This window comes from Protopterus annectens, chromosome 5.part0 (assembly GCF_019279795.1).
Source record: "Protopterus annectens isolate FY-2018-M chromosome 5.part0, PAN1.0, whole genome shotgun sequence".
NCBI classification, from domain to species: domain Eukaryota; kingdom Metazoa; phylum Chordata; order Ceratodontiformes; family Protopteridae; genus Protopterus; species Protopterus annectens.
Window position 1 is genome coordinate 1347763118 of NC_056735.1, and position 23983 is coordinate 1347787100.

The window sequence follows — 23983 nt, forward strand, 5'->3', positions numbered from 1 at the left end:
AGGTCGCTGAACTAAACATCCGGGTGGACTGAGGGACTCTCCTGAGCCAGTTCCCTCTTGGTGGCCGCCCCCCGTCATGGCATCTACAATGGGCACGGTCGGACGGTGGGCTAAGGATCCTATCTGGCCTCTTAGGAATTGGCTCCACGGACACCCAAGAGGTAGACGGCCCGCTTCAATGCTGCCTCAGAGAACACGGGTCCGAGGAAGAAGAGACTTGGGGACCCCCCCCCCCCTTATATGCATTTCCATGATGTCTCCAAATGAGACATCCTCGGGGTGACCTCCAAGTCCTGCCTCCTTTTTGCGGTATGCTTGCTAGGGACATCCTCTGGGGGCTGTCAGAGAGTCCTCACAAGCAGCAACTTGTTCCATTGGAGCAACTTGGGGCACAAAAGCGGCTGTCCCAGGGGCCGGATGGTGGAAGCCTGGCCCAGTGCAGAGGGAGCGCTGGACGGGGAACAAGGTCGATCCGGCACCAGTACTATCGGCCGCGCCCCACCCCCCCGCCCTGCTGCTCGGCTTGTTCTGCTCCACCGGGATAGTCGGAGAAGGAGAAAGAGAGTGGTAAGGTGTTGAGTTGTCCCCAGAAGCACTCCCATCTGCATCTGGGCCTGGATGAATCTTCTCATCATCCGTCCCAGATCAGCATCCGAAGTATATATAGACGCACGGGCAGGGGACCGAGGTAGTGCCCTCCTCTCTCTCCCTCGACGCTCCTCGGGATCCCTCCCCTCTCCTCCTCCCGGAAAAAAGACGGTCTCGCCCGCCGCTTGTGGTGGCTTCCCTCTGGTTCCCTTTTCTCTCCTCTCTCTCTCCTCCAGAACCAGGCAGGGGAGAGGAGCAGGAGGGTGAGGAGGGAAGAGAAGCCCCAAGGCTCCCGTTACGAGGAGGTCGGGAACCCTGCACAAATGGAGCATCCAGATGTGAGGTGTTCAACCCCAGGCACCACACACACCGTGTGGCCATCAGATGGCCACACTCGAGCATTTAGATATAGATTTGGGCTGATCAGCCATCCCAATCTATAAAGCTACTAACTAAAGTAACTAAAACAAATACACACAGGCCCAACACACACACACTACCAACAGAGGGAGGGGGGGGAAAAATACTTAATTTAACTCTAAAGTAAATTATCAAAGAGGAATACCTAAACTTTCACACAAATATGCACAAAAACTTCAAAACTCTGAATTAACAGTTAGAAAACTAGCACTTAGCTGAGAGCTATAGATACCAATCCAGTCACCAGATCTGAGGTCATGAGGGTAGAGCAGGGCATTATGGGTGAGGGAGGAGCTGAGAGCTTGGATCCATATCGGATCCATAACCCACAGGTTGCAGACAAATGAATATCCTACTTCAGATCTTGTATTTACAATTTTTGTCTTGCATGCACAAACCATTTTGAAAGCTGATCTGTTATACCATGGATATAAAAAGTGTACACACCCCTGTTAAAATGCCAGGTTTTTGTGATATAAAAAACGAGACCACAATAAATCATTTCAAAACTTTTCCCACCTTTAATGTGACCTATGACCTGTGCAATTCAACTGAAAAACAAACAATTTTGTTAGGAGAAAAATATAAAAAAATAAAAAACATATAATAAGTTGGTTGAATAAGTGTGCACACCCTTAAACTAATACTTTGTTGAAGCACCTTTAATTACAGCATTCAGTCTTCTTGGGTAGGAGTCTATCAGCATGGCACATCTTGACTTGGCAATATTTGCCCACTCTTCCTTGCAAAAGTGCTCCAAATCTGTCAGATTATGAGGGCATCTCTTGTGCACAGCCCTTTTCAGGTCACCCCACAGATTTTCTACTGAATTTAGGTTTGGGCTCTGGCTGGGCCATTCCAAAACTTTAATTTTCGTCTGGTGAAGCCATTCTTTTGTTGATTTGGAAGTATTATTGGGGTCATTGTCTTCATCTTCAGCTTTCTAGCAGACACCTGAAGGTTTTGGGCCAAAAGTGACTGGTATTTGGAACTGTTCATAATTCCCTCCACATTGACTAAAGCCCCAGTTCCAGTTGAAGAAAAGCAACCCCAAAGCATGATACTGCCACTATCATGCTTCACTGTGGAGATGGTGTTCTTTTGGTGAGGCAGTGTTATTTTTGCGCCAAACGTACCTTTTGGAATTGTGGCCAAAAGGTTGAACCTTGGTCTCATCAGACCATAACACACTTTCCCATGTTTTTGGGAGACTTGATATATTGTTTTGCAAATTTTAGCCGGGCCTGGATGTTTTTCTGTGTAAGAAAAGGCTTACATCTTGCAACCCTACCCCATTGTCCAGACATATGGAGAATACTGGAGATTGTTGTCACATGTAGTAGACAACGAGTACTTGCCAGAAATTCCTGCAGCTCCTTCAGTGTTGCTGTAGGTCTCTTGGCAGCCTCCCTGGCCAGTTTTTGTCTTGTCTTTTCATCAATTTTGGAGGGATGTACAGTTCTTTGCAATGTCACAGTTGTACCATATTTTCTCCAAGTTTTGATGACTATCTTCACTGTGTTCCATGGTATATCCAATGCTGTGGAAATTTTTTTGTACCTTTCTTCTGACTGATACCTTTCAACAATGAGATCCCTTTGATGCTTTGTAAGCTCTCTGTGAACCATGGCTTTTGCTACAGCAGGCAACTGTGTAAATGTCAGGAAAATCCTACTAGGACAGCTGAACTTTATTTGGGGTTAACCAGAGTCTCTTTAATTGATGGCAGGTATGCACCCAAGAAGACGGAATGCTGTAATTAAATCAAAAGGTGCTTCAACAATGTATTAGTTTAAGGGTGTGCACACTTATGCAACCAGCTTATTGTATGTTTTTTTATTTTTTATATTTTTCCCCTAACAGATTTATTTGTTTTTCAAATGAATTGTACAGGTTATAGGTCACATTAAAGGTGGGAAAAGATTTGAAATGATTTATTGTAGTCTAATTTTTTATATCACAAAAAACTGGGATTTTAACAGGGGTGTGCACATTTTTTATATCCACTGTATGGTTGTTTCTTACAATTTCCATTTCAACCTATGTCACATTTTCCAGACTTTTTTGCTTTAATAAAAACCCTCAAACAAAATACTAAATGCATTTTAACAAATCATCTCCTGTTAAACACACACAACTATGTATATTTCCAACAAATTAAGTTTATCCCTCCAGATAGGTACAACTGCCCCAAATCAACAGCTGCATCCACAGACATTAATTACCTAATCTAAAATTATGGATACCCATGCTTAAGTGCATGCAACAGTCTCTGTTCTCACTTACACTGAATGCCAAGTGTTCTTTTCTTAACTCTATTTCCCTCCCAGATGTGAAAAACAGCTTGCATGCTTTCAGAAAATATCAATATTTAACCTTAAGAAGAAAAATTGCACTAGCAACCTTTAAAAATAGATTGAACACTGTTCTATTAAATACATGAAAATATTAACCCTGCTGGGAGGATACTCTCACTTATTCTCTTTCCATAATTTCAGACTAGTTTTACTGAACTGCTTTGTCACCGTAACTTTTAATTTCACATTTCTCATAGCAAAGAATGTTCAAATGTTTCAAACTTAATAGCTTGGACCCATGGACAGCTGAACTACATGTAAAAGTAGTCTGCAGAGAGGAAAAAAAGCAACTAACAACTATGTGGATACATGAAGGAAACTTTGTAAATTTTACTCAGAAAAATGCAACGCACAACCCCCCCCCCACCCTAGTAAGCTGCCCTCAGCTAATCTTCATGTCTCTCACTGAGAACATTTACTAATGGGTAAAGCAAAAAGCTAATATCCTTGTAAATGCAAGAAGCTTAGCATTTTTCGTGCCTTTCATCATTTTGTTTTATTTTTCAAGCCAATATGCTTACAAAACATTATAGCTTAATCCCAGGATATTAATATAGACATCCACCCTTGTAAAAATAAGGGAAATTATCTTAATTCTACATATTACACCCCACCCCAAAAGACCAGGATAACGGCATTATGGTAACAAAAACTGCTTCTGTCTAGGCTTTCTTATTATACTGTAAAGCCTATATTTCTTACAGCTAAGAAAAAGAATGTGTTTACTTTTAGTATATTTTAACATATACAGCAGTCACTGAAAAGACCCCCTCAACGTTTAAAATATCCCTCATAAATAAACAAAAAACTGACTTACAACACGTAGTTTACATATCATGAAATGCTTTATACAAACACTACCAACAACAAAAAAAAACTGTTTTACTTTTAGTGCATCGAAAAATGTCTTTGATCTTCTAGGACAAAATATTCTGAAGACAGCTAGATACAGCATTGTGAATCTTACACCTGCCTGTTGATATTCCCCTGACCATTGCAAACAATTTGGTTCATTTCTGCCTGGTGTACAGTGAATAATTATTTTCCAACAACACTCAGCTGTCTCTATTTTTAATACTTTTCCTTTCTGTCAGTTTTGTCAGGATAAACTCTTTCTGTTGGTATGTTTGTATCTTTATTAACACAACTTTTGGCTGCTTTCTCATGACCAGATTTGGAGCATACACATGATGTGCCCTTTCAATTAAAAATCTTGCTGTAGAACACCAGTCCAGTTGCTTATTTGTGTGTTCATAAAATTAGTACAGTCAGTTCCATCTAGTTACGCTGGTACAGCAGAAAATTTCGGGTTTTGTCTCAGCACTCTGCCAACTTTACTATTTTTAAAATGTCTCTTTTTGAGAAGCATTATACTCATCCAATGTTTTCTTCATTTCATCCTCTGATTTTTGTAGATTTATCAGTTCATCTGAATAGGTAGTTAAAGCTTCTGTTTTTCTAGCCTTTTGTTATTTCAGTTGATATACTCCTTCAATGCTTCCTTTATTTTAATCACCTCTGAGTACATTTGATTTTTTTCCTCTAAATAACCGGAAGCCATAGCCGGTGTTAGGCACCCACAAAACCCACGACAGAGAGGGGGCCCCCAATCCCACACTGCAGGTCAGGCCCACAGGGATGAAGTCACTATATTCAGCAGGCTTGTTTCATCAGGTCAGTGCAGTGGTTCATATCATGGTTGGCTTTTTTTTTTTTTTTTTTGTACTTCCTTCTGACATCAGGAAAAGACGCAATCCACAATTCATCAGACCCGCTAAGGACCAGATTGGTTGCAGCCTGGAAAGTATTTTTTTAGAAAGGACCCTGATGGGTCCAAATGAGCTTGTGGCACTTCCACATCTGCATGCAGCAAGCATTTTTGCTAGTTTTGTTGAGGAGAGGAGATCAGTTTTCTGAGACTGACTGAGATAGGCACTTTGCAATGGAGAAGACTAGAGCGGAGTTCATGGACTGGACCAGGCAAGTGAACAAGCTGAGTGTAGCCTTTCAATATGCTTTTTCAACTGTCCTTTTAAGAGCAAAGCAATCTAAAAGGGTCTAAGACTGGCCTTTTCAGGACAACTGAAATCTTGGGTCCAGAGAATGGGTCAGTCAGTTTGCCATCAGGGTGAGCAGCCAGTCAAGGAACAGAAGAAAGTCTCTTATTATTTAATTTTATTTTATTTGTGTGTGTGAGGGAGGCCAGCACAACTTTCAACTGTCCAAATTTTTTTCAACTATTTTTAGTCTATTCCTCACAAACTTTCTGGCTTCTGGGAAATCACTGAGTATTGAAGTCGCTGAAAAATGATATACATTTGAGTTTCACACTTTATATCCTTCAAAAACTGCAGGCTAAGACAAATTAAGTTCAGCAAATTTCTAAATTTATAAGAGCAATATTTAAAATCTGCTTCTATCTGTGTTCCTTTGTCCTCTCCATTATTTTGGGCTTTGTCCAGATTTCTGGTGTTAAGAAGTTACGAAAGGAGATATTTGTAACTCTATGTATTTAAATGTTCCCCGCGCTTATTCTTTAGCTTTGGCTTTGTCTAGAATTCTTGTGTTGTGCTACAGAGGAAAAGAAGAAGGGAGGGAAGAGGGGAGGGGGAGCAAAACAAATGCGAAATGTCTTTTGTTCCCCCATTATTTTTTACTTTGCCCAGAATTGTGCTAATAAGAGGCGGGGGAAGGGGCTGTAAGAATGTTGCAGAATGGTCAAATTTTGTTTGACATTTCCAGGAGGGAAGAAAAGCAAAACGTGCAATGACTTTAAAGTGTTTATTATGTATGTAGACTGCAAAGAAATGGCTGTACACTGCATAGTTATGTTTATAAGAACAATGTTTAAGCTTTTCCTAATGTTATGCCTTTGTTTTTGACTTTGTACAGAGTGGTGCTGATGGGGGTGGCAAGGGGGTGTGAGAATATAAGAATGTTGCAGAACAGTCCGATTTTGTTTGACATTTCCCTCAAAAGTGTGTTTTTTTGGCCAAAAATTCCAAACTGAAGTTGATGAATAACTGTCTTGAGCTTTAGACTTAATATCCTTAAGAAAATGCAAGCTACTGCAAAACTTGCTCTAGCATCTGTCTGTCTAAAAGCAATCTTGAAAATGTGTCCCTAACTGTACACGTTTGTCCTGCCATTACTTTTGTTATTGTCCAGAATTCTTATGCAGTGAGGCTGAGAGATGGAGACTATGAGACTATTGCCAAATGACCAGATTTTTGTGTGTGAAATGCCCTTGATTTTATGCCTTTAACTTAACATTATTTATAGTACTGTCCAGATTTCTTGTGCCAAGCAGCTGAGAGGTGGGGTTGTGGTGGAATATTGCCGAATGTCCAGGTTAAGTATGAAATGTGCCTCAGTTTGTCTTTATCCCACCACTGCCTTTACATTTAGCATTTGTACAATTTTTTTGTGCTGTGTGGTTAAGAGGTGGGTAGGGGGGTGCTGTGTGGAATATGGCCAAATGTCCATATTTTTCTGTTTGTAAAAGCAGTATTTAAAATGTGTTCATGACTTTACATCTTTATCCTAACATTATTTTGGCTTTTTCCTGTTTTCTTGTGGTAGGATGTTGAGAAATATGGGGGGATGACAATACTACAAAAAGTCCAGATTTTCTCAGACATTTTTGGTCTGCCCATTAGAAAAAAATTACTTTTCATCAAAAAGTACAGTTTTGTACCTACCATAAATGTAGATGTTCGAGTGTTCACCCTGCTACAGTCATCACACCTGGGTTATCCTGCCGTCAGGCGGTTCCGCAGTCGGCCCGAATTCCAAAGTCTTGGTCCGGCGTCGGTTGCTGTCGCTTCTTCCCAGATGTCAGGGGTATATAAGAGGTATCAGACACTATTTTCTTCAGTTTTTCTTGCCCCAGATGTCAGGTGCGCCCAAAAGGTAGGCAAAAGATATATATATATATATATATATATATATATATATATATATATATATATATATATATATATATAAAAATAAAACAAAACCCTTAGGTACAAGCAAATACACCACAGAGGTAGTATAGGATGAAGTGGTAGAGATAAGTTCAGCTAGTTCAAAGGGGATGGAGGGAGGGTAACCTGGACTGCAGCAGGGTAAACACTCGAACATCTACATTTATGGTAGGTACAAGACTGTACTATGTTTATCATGTTACCCTGCTGCAGTCATCACACTTGGGTTGAATCCCAAAGCTAAGGAGGGGAGGTGGAGTCAAACAGGGTTAGAAGAGGCTAGTAGGCCCTGCAAAACTGCAGTGGCAAAACCAGCTCTAGTCTTAAAGAGGTAAGTGATAGTGTTTGGTGAAGGTGTGCACTGAACTCCAAGTAGCAGCTTCCAGAATATCCTTGGTTGGCACTCCCCTGAGAAAGGCTGCTGATGTAGCTGTAGCCCTGGTGGAGTGGGACCTAATGTTAGCAGGTACTGGTTTCCCATGATGTGTGTAGCAGAAACGTATGCAATGTCCTATCCATTTAGAAATGGCCTGTTTTGAGAGAGCTTTTCCTTGTGATCCTGTAGCATAGGCTACAAAGAGCTGGTCAGTTTTTCTGAAAGCCTTAGTTTTATCCAAGTAGTAACGTAATTGCCTGTGAATGTCCAAAGAGTGCAGGAGTCTTTCTCCTTTATTCTGGGGATTTGGGAAGCAGGTGGGCAAGTGAATGGTTTGGTTTAGGGCCACACTGGATACCACCTTTGGCATAAAGGAAGGATTAGTCCGTAGAGAAACTCTGTCTTGATGAAAAATGAGGAAAGGTTCCACTGCCATTAGTGCCTGTAGCTCTGAGACTCTTCTAGCTGAGGTTATTGCTAGTAGTAGGGCAGTTTTCCATGAAAGAAATTTTAAATCAGTTGAAAAAGCTGGTTCAAAGGGCGGCAGTGTAAGCTTTTCCAGGACAAAGTTGAGATCCCAAGTAGGTGTTGGAGCTCTCCTTGGCGGTCTTAAGTTCTTAGCCCCTCTGAGGTACTGTCTTAGGAGTGGATGTGAAAATAAAGGAGGATCCGTGCTGTAATGAGCTGAAATTGCTGAGGTGTGGATCTTAATAGATGAAAAAGGAAGTCCTTTGTGTAACATCTCAGTTAAATATTGTAGAATCTGAGGAATGTTCGGCTCCAGGGGATTTAGGCCTTTAGCTTGGTTCCAGGAGCAAAATCTTTTCCATTTGTCTGAATAGGTTTTCCTGGTGCTGGGCTTCCTGCCCTCCAGAATGACATCCATAACAGCTTTGGATAAAGGTGTTGGTTGGTTGTTTAAGTAATTTGCCATGCAGCCAGATTTAAAGTCTTGAGCTGGCTGTGTAGAATCAGATTGTTTCGCTGGGTGAGCAGGTGTGGAATTTGTGGCAAAATCCATGGTGGGCCCTGGGCCATGGTCCTTAAAATTGGATACCAATGTTGGCATGGCCAATCTGGTGCAACGAGAATCATTTGTGGCCTCTCTAATCTGACTTTCAGCAGTACCTTTGCTAGAAGAGGCAGTGGAGGGAAGGCATACACTGTCAATGTTTTCCAACTGAATGAGAGAGCGTCCACTTTCCAAGCTAGTGGTTGGAAGGTCCTTGTGCAAAATTTTTGAAGTTGGTGGTTGTGGGGGCTTGCAAACAGATCTATGTCTGGGCGTCCCCATTTTTGAGCTGTCATTGCAAATACTTGTGGATCTAGTTTCCATTCGTGTGGATCCATGATGTTTCTGGTTAGGTCGTCTGCCAATGTGTTTTTCTTTCCTGGCAGGAATTGTGCTTGTAATTAAACCTGGTAAGACAGTGCAGTGTTCCACAAGGTCATTGCTTGCCTGCATAGAGGGTAGGAATGTGTGCCCCCTTGCTTGTTTATGTACCACATAACTGTGGTGTTGTCTATCCTTATTAGTAGTTGTCCTGGGTGTAGAAAGTCCTTGAAAGCTGTTAGGGCATTCTGCACTGCTAGCATTTCTTTTTGATTGATATGCAGGTGTCTCTGATCTGTAGTCCATTTGCCCTGAATGCACTGTCCTGCCATGTGTGCTCCCCAGGCATAGTCCGATGCATCTGTTGTCATAGTTTGCCTGGCTGTGGGTAAGGTGAAAGGCTGACCCTTGTTGAGGTGACATGCCTGTGCCCACCATAGAAACCCCTGTTGAAGGTAGGGAATGAGTGGAATCATTGTTTCCAAGCTGTGGCTGTGCTGAGTCCATACACTTTTCAGGTACCATTGTAATTTCCTCATATGCAGTTTTGCAAATGGTATTAGTAGAATGCAAGATGCCATGAATCCCAAGGCCTGCAGAATTTTTCTTGCAGGGAGTTGGGTCTTTGTTGCCATTATTTTGAAATATTGAAACAGTTGTCGTTGTTTGTCTGGCATGAGATAAGCCATCTGGGCCATTGTATTCAAGCTGGCACCCAGGAATGTTATGTTTTGTGGGGCACTAGTTTTGATTTCTTTTCATTTACTGTGCACCCTAGGCAACTTAGAAGGTGTTTGACAAATGCCAGATGCTGTAGAAGAATGTCCTTGCTTTCTGCTTGAATAAGACAGTCGCCCAGGTATGTGTATATCTGAATTCCTCTTTGTCTGCAGTATGCAATTACTGGTGCCAGGCATTTTGTGAAGACCCTGGGCGCAGTAGATAAGCCAAAGGGCAGTGCAGAGAATTGATAATGCGTTGAACCTGCAATGAAGCGGAGGTATCTTCTGCAATTTTGTCTGATAGGGACATGCAGGTATGCCTCCTTGAGGTCCAAAGTGACTAGCCAAGCATTCTTGCCCAGCATGGGAAGAAGCTGCTGTAGTGTTAGCATCTTGAATTTTGGAACTTACAGATAGGTGTTCAGAATTGAAAGATCCAGAATGGGTCTCCATGCTTTGTCCTTTCTTGGAACTAGGAAGAGTCTTGAGTAAAATCCTTGTCCCTGCTCCTGTGTAGGTACCTGTTGAATGGCTCTAATGTTCATGAGGGCTGTAATTTGTTTTTGTGCCTCTGCCCATTGATTTGGTGGCAGGTTTGGCATTCCTTTGATCCTTGGTAAGGTATGAAAGTGGAATCTGTATCCTTGAGAGACAATGTTTAGAACCCATTTGTCTTTTGTGATGATGTGCCAGCTGTCTGCAAAAAAGGTTAGTTTTCCTCCCAAGGGTGTTGCCAGGAGAGATTTGCTTGGTAGTTTGAGGATAGTCATTGTTTCTGCTTCTGCTAGCTTGTGGCCTGTCTTCTCCTCCTTTCTGGGTAGCAGAACCCCATTGGCGAGGTTTGTAAGGGCCCTGTGACTGACCTCTGCCCCTTGGGCATCTGTATTTGCCCCTCTGTGATCTGTCTGAAGCTGGAAAGGACCAATTTTTTGTTGGCCAATTTCTGCTGAAGCGAGGGGGTTGTACCTGCAAGAAATCCTTGACAGTTTGCATAGATTTAGCCTTATCCTCCGTTTTCTTTAAAACCTCTTCTGCTTTGACACCAAATAATACATCCTGTTGTAAAGGTGCATCTAATAATTTTGCTTTAACATGGTCAGGGAGGGTTTGCTCTTTTAACCAAGCATGTCTGCGAATGACTGAGCCAGTAACAGCTGCTCTACAGGAAGCTTCCAGTGAATCAAATCCGCATTGTAAAGTATGCTTGCCCACCTGTTCAGCTGCATGCAACAGATCCTGCATTTCCTTGAACTCAGGCTGTTCAGAGTGTGTGCTCATTTTTTGTTTTAACTGAGACATCAGGAATTGTTGATATTTCAACATGTGAAACTGTCGATTTAATGCTCTCATAGCCAGAGTTGCAGAGGTCTATATTTTCTTTCCCCATCTATCTAGGGCTCTGGAATCTCTTTCAGAGGGCACAGGATTTATAGCCATAGAAGCCTTTGCTCCCTTAGGACCCTGGGAAATGGTTTCTGGGTCAGCTACAGGGCTTTTATAAAGGAATTTGTGTGAGTCAGGTACTCTGTAGTATCTGTCTGGTTTGGCTGGAGCAGGAGGTAGAGAGTCTGGATTTAAACTAGACTCCAAGTAGACATCATCCACAATATCTAAAACAGGAGGAATAGCAAGAGGTCTGTGCTGGGGTAATAGAAGGAACTCTCGGAGCCTTTTCTTAGAATCTGAGTAATCCTGGCCTTCCCAGTGGAAATGTTCCCTCATGGTATGTAATGTTTCCCCAAAGGAGTAGTCTTCAGGGGGAGATGCTAAGGGAATAGAGTCTTCAGCATCAGAATCCTCATAAGGTGAAAAAGTGTAATCCTGTTCCTCAGAAGAATCTGAGGAGAGAGAAACCTGGTCAGAGGATGCATAATCCTCCTCTTGTCTTGGTCTTTTATCAGGAGGGGGATGGGAACCCCTGATAAGGGTAATTAAATCTTCAGCCATCTTAGGCATCTGTTTCTTAGGCATGGGCCTTGACCTGTAGACTGATGAACAGTTTTCTTAGGTTTTAAAGGAGTTTTAAGTTTAGCATAAGATTTAAAGGTGAGTGTAGTCGGTCTGAAGACACCTTCTGCAACCGAAGGTGTTTCCTTTGCACCGGTGTCTAAATCTGCTCTGGTGTCGGTAGATGGCTGCGTCAGCCTAGTAGACTCTGTGTGGGAGTCGGCAGCAGTCTGGGGTTCCAGCTCTGCGGTCGTCAGGGGCTGCGCAGGCGCCTCACTGAAAACCGGAGAACCGGCGACAGGCCCAGCTGAGGCATTGGGGTCTGGCTTGTTCCTAGGCTGCCTGTCCTTATCCTTGCGTTTTTTATGAATTGCGGTCGTCGGCTGCTCTGACGGCATGATATAATTGAATTTCCTACCAAAGTAATGCTGTGCGAAGTTAAAACGGCGTTTGATAGTGCGTTTATTAAACCTAGCGCAAAACTGACAACCTGTGGCGTCGTGGTCTGGGCCTAGGCAAGGAATGCAATAGGAATGGAAGTCCTTATGATGTATTTGCTTCCAACAAGAAATACAATTGTTAACTTTTTCTGACATCGGACTGAGGCAAGAAAATGTTCCCCAACGGGGTACTTAGCTTTATTGAAGACTTCGGACTGAAATTCAAATCGAAAATCTCAGGTGTCGGCCGACCGGCACTTGCAAACTGCTTCTGCTTCGGGCACCGCGCGGCAAGAAAGACTGAAGAAAATGGCGTTGAATGCCTCTTATATACTCCTGACACACTGACGTCAGGGAAGAAGCGACAGCAACCGACGCCGGACCAAGACTTTGGAATTCGGGCCGACTGAGGGACCGCCTGACAGCAGGATAACCCAAGTGTGATGACTGCAGCAGGGTAACACGATGAACATCAGTCTCTGTAATTCCCCAGGGCTGTCTCCTGCATGTCTTGTGTGTCCATAGTCTCTTCTACATGGCTGTTTTGTGTGTCTCTGCAGTCCGACTGTTCTGCATGTCTGCAGTTGCCTTGTTTGGTGGAGTCAGTCTGACTAATGCATTTTATGTATTCAGTCTTATTGTAATGGTGTCTTTGTCTTTTGTGGGTATCTGTTCAGTCTTGCTGTAGTACTGTATACATCTTCTGTGGGTCTCTGTTCAGTTTTGCTGTAGTACTTGGGTGTGGATGTCTCCGTCCTGTGAGTGGCTGTCTATGCTCAGTTTTGTTGCAGTGCTGTCTTTGTCTTGTGTGGGTTTCTCTATCCTGTGTGTGGGAGTTTCTTTGTTCAGTCTTGCTGTAGTACTGTCTTTGTCTTTTGTGGGTGTCTCTGTTTTGTCTTGTTGTAGTACTGTATTCATCTTTTGTGGGTGCCTCTGTTCAGTTTTACTGTAGTACTTTGTTTGGTGTGGATGTTTCTGTTGTTTTTAATTTCTCCAAGTCATTTGGGTTTCTAGTACCATGACAGGAATGAACCCCAGCCCTAAGTCAAAGTACAATTAAAGATCATGAAATTAGTATTGTTGCACTCTTTGATGTTAGCCAAAAGTGCTCCGCAGCACCCACAATGTGCCCAGTAATTACTCTTTCTGCAGTTCATACAGTGTTACATGAATTGGTAACATGTCTAAATACAACTGTAATTTTTTTTTATAAGACTAGTTGCTCCTTCTACTATTGGAACTGTCTGGGTATCTTTCTACCGCATGGCTCTCATTTCTGCCTGCAGATCAAGGTATTTTATGACTTTGTGTCTCTCTCTATACAAGACACTGTAGTCACTAGGTGTGGCGATTTCAATGATCAATTCTACTTTTGTCTTCTTTTCTTGGATCACTATATCCAGTTTTCTAGCATCTCTCTTTTGAACTGTTGGTATTGGATGATCCCATGTGATATAAACTTCATCATTTTCTATGAATGTTTGTGGCTCATGTTTCCAGTGTTTTTCAGCCACTTTGATACCATAATGTTTGCACAATCTCCAGTGTAACAGTCTCGCCACATTATTATGCCTTTATGTATACAGTCCCTCTGTTATTAGTGCGTCACAACAAGCAACAAAATGTGTGACTGTTTCCAATTCGGTTTTACAAAACCTACATATGTCTGTTTCTCCCACATGTTCAATGGCCTTTGTAAACCAGTGCGTACGTAGCCCACTATCTTGGGCTGCCAATATTAACCTTTCATTTCTTGATGTGAATTCACCTCTCCTTAACCATTCCTGCATTCGTTCTTGATCAACATGAGGCTCTTCCAGAAGTTTTCTATACTTGCAACTATATTTATGTTTTTTCCACATTTCTTGCCTTCTCATCTTGTCCTTCACCTTATATTCTTTCTTTTGTTTTTTAGCACATTCAGTTGCTGCCTGTTTTTTATCCACTTCTGGTTTGACTTCGATATGCTTCTGCTAAATTAAGCAGAGACGTCATCTTAGATTTATTCTCCTCATGTTTCAAAACTTTCACTACATTTGGATCTTGTGAGGTCAGTCGATATGTGTGGAGTCCCATGATTGCAAATCTATACATATAATCAATTTCAAGGCGGCCCATCCCACCTTCAGAACGGGGAATATATAATCTTGGTATACACTGATTTTTATAAATCATTTGGTGAACATGAAGCATCCTTCTTGTTTTAATACACAGTCTATCCAACACTTTTTGGAGCCAGTCAATCACTCCAAAACTATAAGTTAGGACAGGAACAGCAAACTGATTTATAACTTGGATCTTGTTCCTAGATGTTAATGCTGTTTTCAGGATTAATTTAAGTCTTGTAAAGTACTCCTTACTGAGATTTATTCACATTTGTTCATGTTTTATTGCTGATCCTTCATCAAATCAATTATTTATACACTCCATCTTGCTCAAGTTCTTTTATATCACATTCTTGTCCCAAACTTATGTTTTCCTGGTGCTGCAGTTTTCCTTTTTTAAAGGTTGCTTTTGCACATTTATCAAGACCAAATGACGTTCCATCATCATCTGAAAAAGTTTTGACAACCTGCAGCTGTACTTTCAGTTCCTCATCTGATGAGCTATACAGTTTTAAATCATCGACAAAGAGAAGATGAGAAGTAATTAGGCTTTGTTGTTTTCTAGGAGCCAGATTGTAGCCATGGTCTAAGCTGTTAAGTAAACAGTTTAATGGATTAATGGCAAGGCAGAATAGCAATGGTGACAAAGAATCACCCTGAAACCCTTTGAATTTTTATCCCTGGGATAATAATCTGTCCTTTATCATGGCTTAATTGCAAAGTGGTCTGTCACTCTTTCACGGTTACTGTAATGTAGTCATTCAGTGTAGGGTGTACCTTATACATTTTTAAGCACTCTTTTATCCATGAATGTGGGATACCATCAAATGCTTTTCTGTAGTCTATCCATGCCATACTTAGATTCTTCCCCTTTTTACAGTTTCCCACTATAACTTTGTTTAACAACAAATGACAAATGATCCTTTGTTCCATATGACTTTCTTTTATTGCCCTTTTGTTCCACTGCCATAATTGAGTTTTCTTCTAAATGAGTATAAACTCTGTGGGCGTCAGTTCCCATGTATAGTTTATATGTCATTGGAAGACAACGTATTAGTGTATAATTTTTAGGGTAGCTTGCAGGTTCACTCTTAAGTAAGAGCATTGTTTTTCCTGTTGTTAACCAGTACGGTGTGTGTTTGGGGTTTCGCATATAAATAGTTCTTACTCATGGCTAAATCCTCATGCAAAGAAGTTAATACTTTAAGCCAAAAGTTAGGTACTGCGTCTGAGCCTGGGGTTTTCCAGTTAGAGGCTTTTATCAACTTTGTTTCAATCTCCCTGTCTGTTACTTCGTCCCATTTCATATCCTGCCCCTAAGGCAAGACAATGTACCTAACACTTTAGTCATAGGTGACTCTATAGTCCGGCACACTCATGTCCCTCTCACCAGGTTGAACAAGGAGAAAATTACAGTCAGCTGCCTGTCGGGTGCCAGGATCCGCCACATAACGCATGCACTCAAGTCACTCCACAACAAGTACAAATATGAATCTGTTATTGTCCATGTTGGAGTGAATGACTTGAGATGTACCTCCCTGGACTACATGAAAAGAGACATGGAAGAGCTCTCAGATCATGTGGCCCAGGCAGGTATGACCCTAGCCCTGAGTAGCATCCTGCCTTCGCCCAGAATGATACCACAATATAACGACAAAATCACTGACTTCAACAACTGGCTAAGCTTCTGGTGTCATTCAAAGGGGATCCAGTATCTGTCTGCCTGGGATGACATGATTGACAGACCACGATGCTTTGCCAGAGATGGTCTGCACCTGTCACCCCTGGGATTCACATTACTGGCTAAGGCTCTTGCCACCCCTATAGTGCCTTTTTTAGGCAAAGTTCAAGGGACAAAACCACCACCGTAACGGGTACAAGCATGCAAAATCTGAAGGTAATGCTACTCAATGCTAGAAGTCTAAACCTCAAAATGCACTCTCTCGAGGCACTCCTAAAAATGGAGAACATCGATATCTGTGCAGTAACTGAGACCTGGTTCAAGGCTCCAGAGAGCACCCCTGCAATACCAGGCTACAACTCTTACCACACTTTTTGGCCACCAAAGCAGGACCGAAACACTAAAGGTGGAGGAGTGTCAATATTCACCAAGGATATTCACACCACCAGGCTAGTTGCCCAACACAATGCGTCTGAAATTCTCCAGGTGCAACTAACACTAGGTAAGACTGCAATCCAAATTGTAGCTTGCTACAGATCCCCACCATACCCCAAGATTCTCACTACACCTTTCTAAACATACTGGAAAATATTAAGATAGAACCAAACACCCTAATACTGGGTGATTTTAACTACCCTGCCATTAACTGGGAAAACTACTCATGTACCAACACCTTTGCCCAACAGTTCTTGGAATTCATAAATTCCAATGCCCTGGATCAACTAATCCATAGTCCCACCAGGGGCTCCAATATCCTAGACCTGGTCATTACCAACATGGGAAATCGATGCTCCACACCTATGGTCACCCCCTCATTAGTTAGATCTAACCATAAGCTAATCACCCTTAACATCCACATCCCACTCCCACCCCCTAGTAAGGAAACCTCCATAAAAAACTTCTCCAAAGCCAACTTCATGCTACTCAAGTCAGAAGTGACAAACTTCATGACACCCATGCAGACGGGAGCTGAAAGTTCAACTGCTGAATCCTACACTAAGGCACTGTATGAGCTCATCCACTCATGCAATAAATTGTGCCATCCCAAACAGAACCAAGATGCTCTCATCCAAAAAAAAAAAGCCAATCTGGTGGTCCCCTGCCATAAACAAACTTTACAACAAAAGGAAGAAACTGTTGCAGAAAAGAGGAAAATCCCAGGATGCAAAAAACTTCCTTACCAGCCTCAGTAAGAAACTGAGATCTCTCATAAAATCCTCCAAAGCTAGTTACGAAAACAAAATTGCCAAAGATTCCAAAGACAACCACAAGGCATTCTATAACTATGTCAAGAATCTAAATGGCAATGTTCAGATCTGCTCTGAGCTAAAACAAAATGGCATTAAATATACTGATCCCAAGGATATTATCAATATCTTGGCAGATCGATTCAGTGCCAACTTCACCCCCCTCTCACCCCCTAAATGGCCCATCTCAATACCGGAAGATTGCCAAATTCCAGTAATAATGGCCACACAGGTAAAAAAACGCACTCTCCAAAGCTAAGAATACAGCATCCATGGGACCAGATGACATCCCAGGCTGTGTACTACATGAACTACAATATGAACTGGCACCTCACCTAAGTGTCATGTTTAATCATAGCCTCACCTCAGGTTTCGTGCCCACTGAGTGGCGCAGAGCTACAGTTATCCCACTCCAAAAGGGGGGATCCACCTTGGATCCCGGAAACTACCGTCCCATCAGTCTGACAAGCCTTATCTGCAAGGCCATGGAGCGTATTATCATGGAACTTATAAATAAAGACATTGGCAACCTTCAAACACTGGACCCCACCCAGTTTGGGCTCGTGAAGGGCCGATCTTGTCTCCTGAACCTGAATGACTTATTTGAATCAGTCTCCAGAGCCATGGACAAGGGTAAGGTGGTCCACACAGCCTATCTAGACCCTGCCAAGGCCTTTGACACCATCCCCCACTCTGGAATCATAGATAAACTTACTAAGCTGGGCATTAATCCCTACGTGACCCAATGGGTTGCTAACTCGCTTACTGATAGAACCCACACTGTAAAAGTAGTCGACTCCAAATCCATCTCCAGACAAGTGACACGTGGAGTAGCTTAGGGTTCAGTCCTGGGACCTCTCTTGTTTGGCATCTACTTCTCTGAAGTACAGGCCAACACTAAGGGACTCTGGATAACAAAGTTCGCAGATGTCTGCAAACTGGGAGCAGTTATTGAATCCCCAAATGATATGGATACTCTACAAAAGGGCCTTACAGAAACAGATGCTTGGTGCCAGAGCCATGGGCTCAAGCTCAATGCCAAGAAATGTATAGTTATCCCCTTTGGGGAAAAAACATGTATCCGTGAATTACCATATAGGTGGCAGTACACTAAACACCGAAAGTGTGATAAGAGACTTAGGGACACAGGTGGACAGTGGTCTCACCTTCGATAACCACATCACCACAACAGTCAGGAAATCCTTCTATGTGGCACACCTCATCACCAAGGGTTTTTCATCCAGAAAAAAGGAGGTCATTGTCCCACTGTACTCATCCCTCATTAGACCCATTATAGAATACAACGCCCCATTTGGTATGTACCTCTCAAGACATCTGCAACAACTGGAAAGGCCGCAGAAATACCTCATTAAAAGAATCACAGGCCTAAACCAGATGCCCTACGCTGACCACCTTAAAAAACTCCAGCTATACTCTGTCGCATATCGTCTACTCAGAGGCGATCTTTGCTTAACATACAAGGCCATGTCAAACCTAGAGCTGTTGGACATGCTACACTTAAAGAAATCTCAGTCCCTCAGAGCCACATGCTCCGGGGATCTAAACCTTATCATCACAATAAACAAAACATGCTGGAGGGATAGGTTCCTGACGCAGAGACTCCCCAGACTCTGGAATAGATTGCCCATACATGTCAAGCAGAGTGCCTCTTTGGTCCTCTTCAAAAGGAACCTTGACGATTGGGTGGGAGAAAGGAAATTCACCCCAGGGATCACGTCAGTCGCCCTGCTAGACAGGGGCCCAGGGAAGTAAATAGTGTGGGAAGAAATAGCCAGGGAATTGTTATGGCTAGGCTTGTGTAGGCCTTAGGGCTGATAGTCTAGTACCAACCTATGAACCTCTTATTCTTTCTTTTACGTCTTCTATCCATTTAGCATCTTTGTTATGTTCCACAGGATCTTCATAGATATTTCCAAAATGTATCTACTTCCACTTTTTTTGGCGGTCTTTCAATTCCTTTTACTTTATTTCCCAGTTCTCTATAAAACTTTTTTGGGTCATCAATAAATTGCTTATTTTGTGCTTTTCCCTTGTATTTATCTTCGTAACTTTTAAGTCTTTCCTCCTGTTTTGAAATTTTTAGTTTGTTATCTCCAATTGTGCATAACAGATCCTGGTCTGTTCTAATACTGGCCATTGCTTTTATCGCATCTATCTTTCTTAGTATTTTTGTTGATCTATTCCCTCTTCTATAATCTTCTAACAATGACACTTCTTGTCTTAACTGCTTTATAGTTTTCTCTATTTGATATTTCCATGTTGGTATTTGCTTTTGCCCCCTCCTTTCCCTCGCTACCCTGTGTTTCTGTGGTAGAACTTTATCAGTTATTAATTTAGCAGCACAGTAATATATTCGGTTTACTTCTGTTATATCGCATGGATCTCTACAGACAGTCCTAATTATTTTGTTCATTTGTTTTATCAAGCTTCTGACTTTTGGGGTTTTATTAACCTTCTGCAGTCTATTTCTCTCATTGATCTTGATATATCACTGTCTATTAAATCAAGCAACTCATCTCTTAACTTATTTTCTTCCATACGGAGGGCACATCCCTTGTTTTCCGTTTTCTGTGGGCGTTCTATAGAAAGTTCTATAGCATCTTCTCATGGCACATTCTCTTCAATTTCATCCTGTGTCATCTGTTCTGTCATATGGGAACTCACTGGCTTATCACTCCTCAACGCTGACTGCATCAGAGTTTCCAGTTTCCTGTTCCTTTCCTTGCTGTCTAGCTTCAAATGAACATTTATACTGGTTTCCTGTGGAAGGCTCCAAAATATCTTGATATGGCACCTGACCAATTGCTTCCTGTTCCACTGGTTTCCCCTTAATTTGGATATCCATTGCCCTATCTAGTTGTGGTGCTTTCTGTATTCACTTTACTACACTGAATCATTCAATTTGTAGCTGTTCCATTATCTCAATTTCTATTTCTTTGACTTCTCCATTACTAATCTCTTTTTCTCCTTTTTCTCTTAGTCTTCTTATTTTTTGTATTGTAAAGTTTTCCATATCAGGATTCCTTTCCCTATATTTTTCTTCAAATATCTTTGGTGCTGCTCTTTTTGTATTGGTTAGTTTTGCTTTCTCCTTTGCATAAATATTACACTACATTAAATCTCTTTTCCTTTTCCCTGTCCATATTTCTTCTTCATTTCTCCTGATCTTCTTGGTTTTCCTTAATTTGAGGACTCACTCCATCATGCTGTGATGTAGTCTGTTTTAGATCTTCTACATTAAATCCTTCACTTCGCAGGCACTCCATAACTTCAGCCTCTATTTCTTTAACTTCTGCTTTACTAATTGTCTTTTCTACATTACATCTTTGTGCTATTAAATCTTTTTATTGTGAAATTTTCCATATCAGGATGTCTTTGTATGTATTTCTCTTCGAATATCTTTAAGACTGCCTTCTCTATATTAGTTGACTTGGCTTTCTCTTTTACATAAATATTGCACCATATCAAATCTTTCTCTTTCTCATGTCCATATTTCTTTTTTATATTTTTCAAATATCTCTAGGTTTTATTGTTTATATTTTCTCACTTCCTCAGATACTTCTTTTTCCAAAGAGATCAAAATTTCTTGATGTATATACTGTTTTTCAAAAATCTGTTGTATTAAAAATTTTATTTGAAGCTTCTGACAGTTTTTCCTGTGGAAGTATGTTTCTTTCCTCTAATTTCTCTCTTAATCGTTTTGTATATCTTGTGTCTGGAAATTCTGGACTTCTTACATAATAGTAACAATACATAATGTTTTTCTTATCCTCAATAGTCCACTCTATCGTCTTTATGGCTCTTCTTTGGCCAATCAATTTTTGTCATTTTTGTGGACTACTCCTTTCGTCTACAACAGGGGGGCCATCCGCCCCCTGAGCCTGGCCTGGCCCCATTGTAGGAATGTTTCCATATTTTGAAGATTCTCCACTGTCATTTTTTTCCAGTCCTGGCACCAGTGCGCCTACCAGGATTGGGCATTTTTTTTTATCCTGGGTCTTGTGCACCCAGCTATCTTTTTTTTATTTTTGATTTACTTCTATCCATGATATATGCTATATAAATACAGTCTATATATCATTGTCGCCTTGGTGAGATTTTGTGAAAAACAGGGTCCACGTCGTAAAGGTACTCACCAAGACTTGAGGATGAATTCAGTTTCAGCACTACCACTCTCCTTTGCTTGCTGACTTTTCATCTCTCCATCAGGACCCCATTTCTGTCCTGTGAGTGGCTGTCTATGGTCAGTCTTGTGGCTGTCTATGGTCAGTCTTGTTGCAGTGCGGTCTTTGTCTTGTGTGGGTTTCTTTGTCCTGTGTATAGGAGTCTGTGTGGGTATATTTGTGTACCTCTGTGGAACTGGCTACATTGATGTGGTACAGAGGCTTGTCATTATGTAACAACATTGCTACTAAATGCCAGTCACTGTGTTTACCTCTGTGGGACTGGCTACCTTGTTGTGATACAGAGACGTGTTGTAATGTTAAAATGCAACCTAGCATGTGCATATACCCCTTGAGTGGCTACCTTACTGTGGTATTGAGGCTTGTAATGTAACAAATGCCAGTCAGTGTGTGTACTTGATGCAAAACTATTGGCACTACAAGTCTTTGTAATGGTCTACTGTGTACTAACAGTTTATACAGTGATCATTAAAGGGGTGCTGGGAGGACCTTGACAGGGAAGGGTGCATGGCAGTAACATGGTTACACCATACATCTTCCTGGGTAGTCCCCGTAACTTGAAATTTGCTGGGGGCCCCCAAAATGCTAGCACCGGCCCTGCAGGAAGCCATCTCTTGTATCAAAGCTGAAGCTTGAACTACCTTTTTGCTAAATAGCTGCTACAGGATTCTTCCCAATCAGTGGTACCGCTTCACCTTTTCTGGTTCATTTTCTTTCAGGTTCTCTAAATTTCTTTTTTGCTGACATTCAGGTAATATACTTACTAGCCAGTAACTGAATATTTCAGGTAGTATACTTACTAGCCAGTAACTGAATATTTCCCCAAATGACAATTTCACTGGCTGCCTTTTCTCAGTTTCTGTTTTCTCAGTGGGAGAGCAAAAATTAAGCTGTTGATCAGTAAGCACCATCTTGGAGTCTTATCTCTATAGTAGCCTGTATATAATTGTTAACTGCGAAATTCTTTCCCCCAGTTTTAGGAGCATACATAAGAAACTAAATGCATGTTTTAATTAAAACACTAATTCTGAGGTATTTACAGGAATAAAAGAAGGGATTTTTTATTTATTTGTTTACTCGTTTGTTTGTTTCCATTTGTTAACAGTGAAAGAATACTGATCATTGCTAACCATTTCAGGTTCTGCACAGAAAAAGCATAATGTAAAACTGAAAATAAGGAAGTTAAAAAAAAAGAATGCAAGGAAACTTTAATCACAAAGGAAGATACATACAGTAGACTCCTAATGCATAAGATTGTACTTCATAACAGAATGCACACATTTTACAGATGTACAGGGGGTGAGAGAAGAAAGAATAGGGAGAGTAAGTGATGAGAGAAGAAAGGGAAAAGAATGGTAGACTTAGGTCAAGGAATGCAAGTAGAAATTAATGAAGTAGGGGAATATGTTGAGAGGTGGAAGTCAGGATTCAGGTGACAGTTCCAGTTTGACAGCACTCATACTTGGCTTCCTGGCACATGAACTTTTCAGATGACCCTTAAATTTTGGGAAAGAAGATGCTAAACACAGATTGAGAGGAAGTGACGGTGAGTTGAGTTAGACTGGTACATCCAGCAGATGCACGGAAACCACAATTTTCTACTGCTGCAGTTGAAAGGAGAACACATCAGTGTCATGCCAGACAGCACCATGTAAGCAAACAATGCAATGATCCTATTAGATCTTGATGAGCACTGAAGATTGTGTGACAGTGCTTAACCCTAGATACGAAAGTTCAACATTTTTAAAAAAACAAACAAAAAAAAAGGCTCAATACCAGATCCACTGTCCAAAGGAAATGCTACTCACAGTCATAGCAGTCTTTAAAAGGCTTTCTCCAGATGAAGTAAGAGGGGTTCATACTTTAACCAGTAGATACCAGCTAAACAAAACTCTAGCTATATGATGTATCTTGCCTTCCCTTTGTAGCTATAGGTCCAACTTTTAATGTATATGAAGCCTACATCTCACCTCAGGCACTAAAAAAAAATGTTTAACCATAAAACTTTAACAAGATATCATTACTTAACACCACAATTATTCAGTCTCTCAGTTCAGGGCATTAGTGGGATCAGAACGGGAAAATGTTATCTCACAAACTTGTGTAATCTCACTAGCTTTAATTGCCTCACATACACTGAGCTAGAATGAGAAAAGCAAGTTGTTAGCCATGTTTATTTTATCCGATTAAATCAGACTGATGGAAACTGCTATCATGGAAAGTTTTACTCACCTGACTGTCCCCTGTCCACTGAGAGTCTCCATTTTCTGAGCTTGTAAGTTCTTCAACTAATACTGATGGGAATACTCCAATACGTCCATTAAACTCTCCTTCCCAGAATCCATCGTCCTCTTGATTTTCTTTGTTTAAGATCCGGATTATTGCTCCTTCTGGAAATGACAATTCATCTTCTGTCTGCCCCTCATAATCATAAAGTGCTTTTACAAAGGAAACTAAATGGAAACCAGGAAATAAGAGAAGAAAGCTCCTTTAATTAAAAACTCTGGAATACTAAATTACACATTCACAGAATTCAAATATATGTCACACGCATACACTGTTCATTATACTGCACCATTTAATTTCATTCAGTG

General features: G+C 41.3%; 1 protein-coding gene across 1 annotated transcript in view; it reads right to left on the reverse strand.

Moving 5' to 3' along the window:
• FCHSD2 (FCH and double SH3 domains 2) overlaps nt 1-23983 on the reverse strand; it is a 3469714-nt gene that overhangs the window by 112627 nt on the left and 3333104 nt on the right. The window contains exon 18 of the mRNA XM_044071145.1: nt 23622-23842. Coding sequence (XP_043927080.1) covers nt 23622-23842 — 221 coding nt within the window. The remainder of the gene's footprint in view (nt 1-23621; nt 23843-23983) is intronic.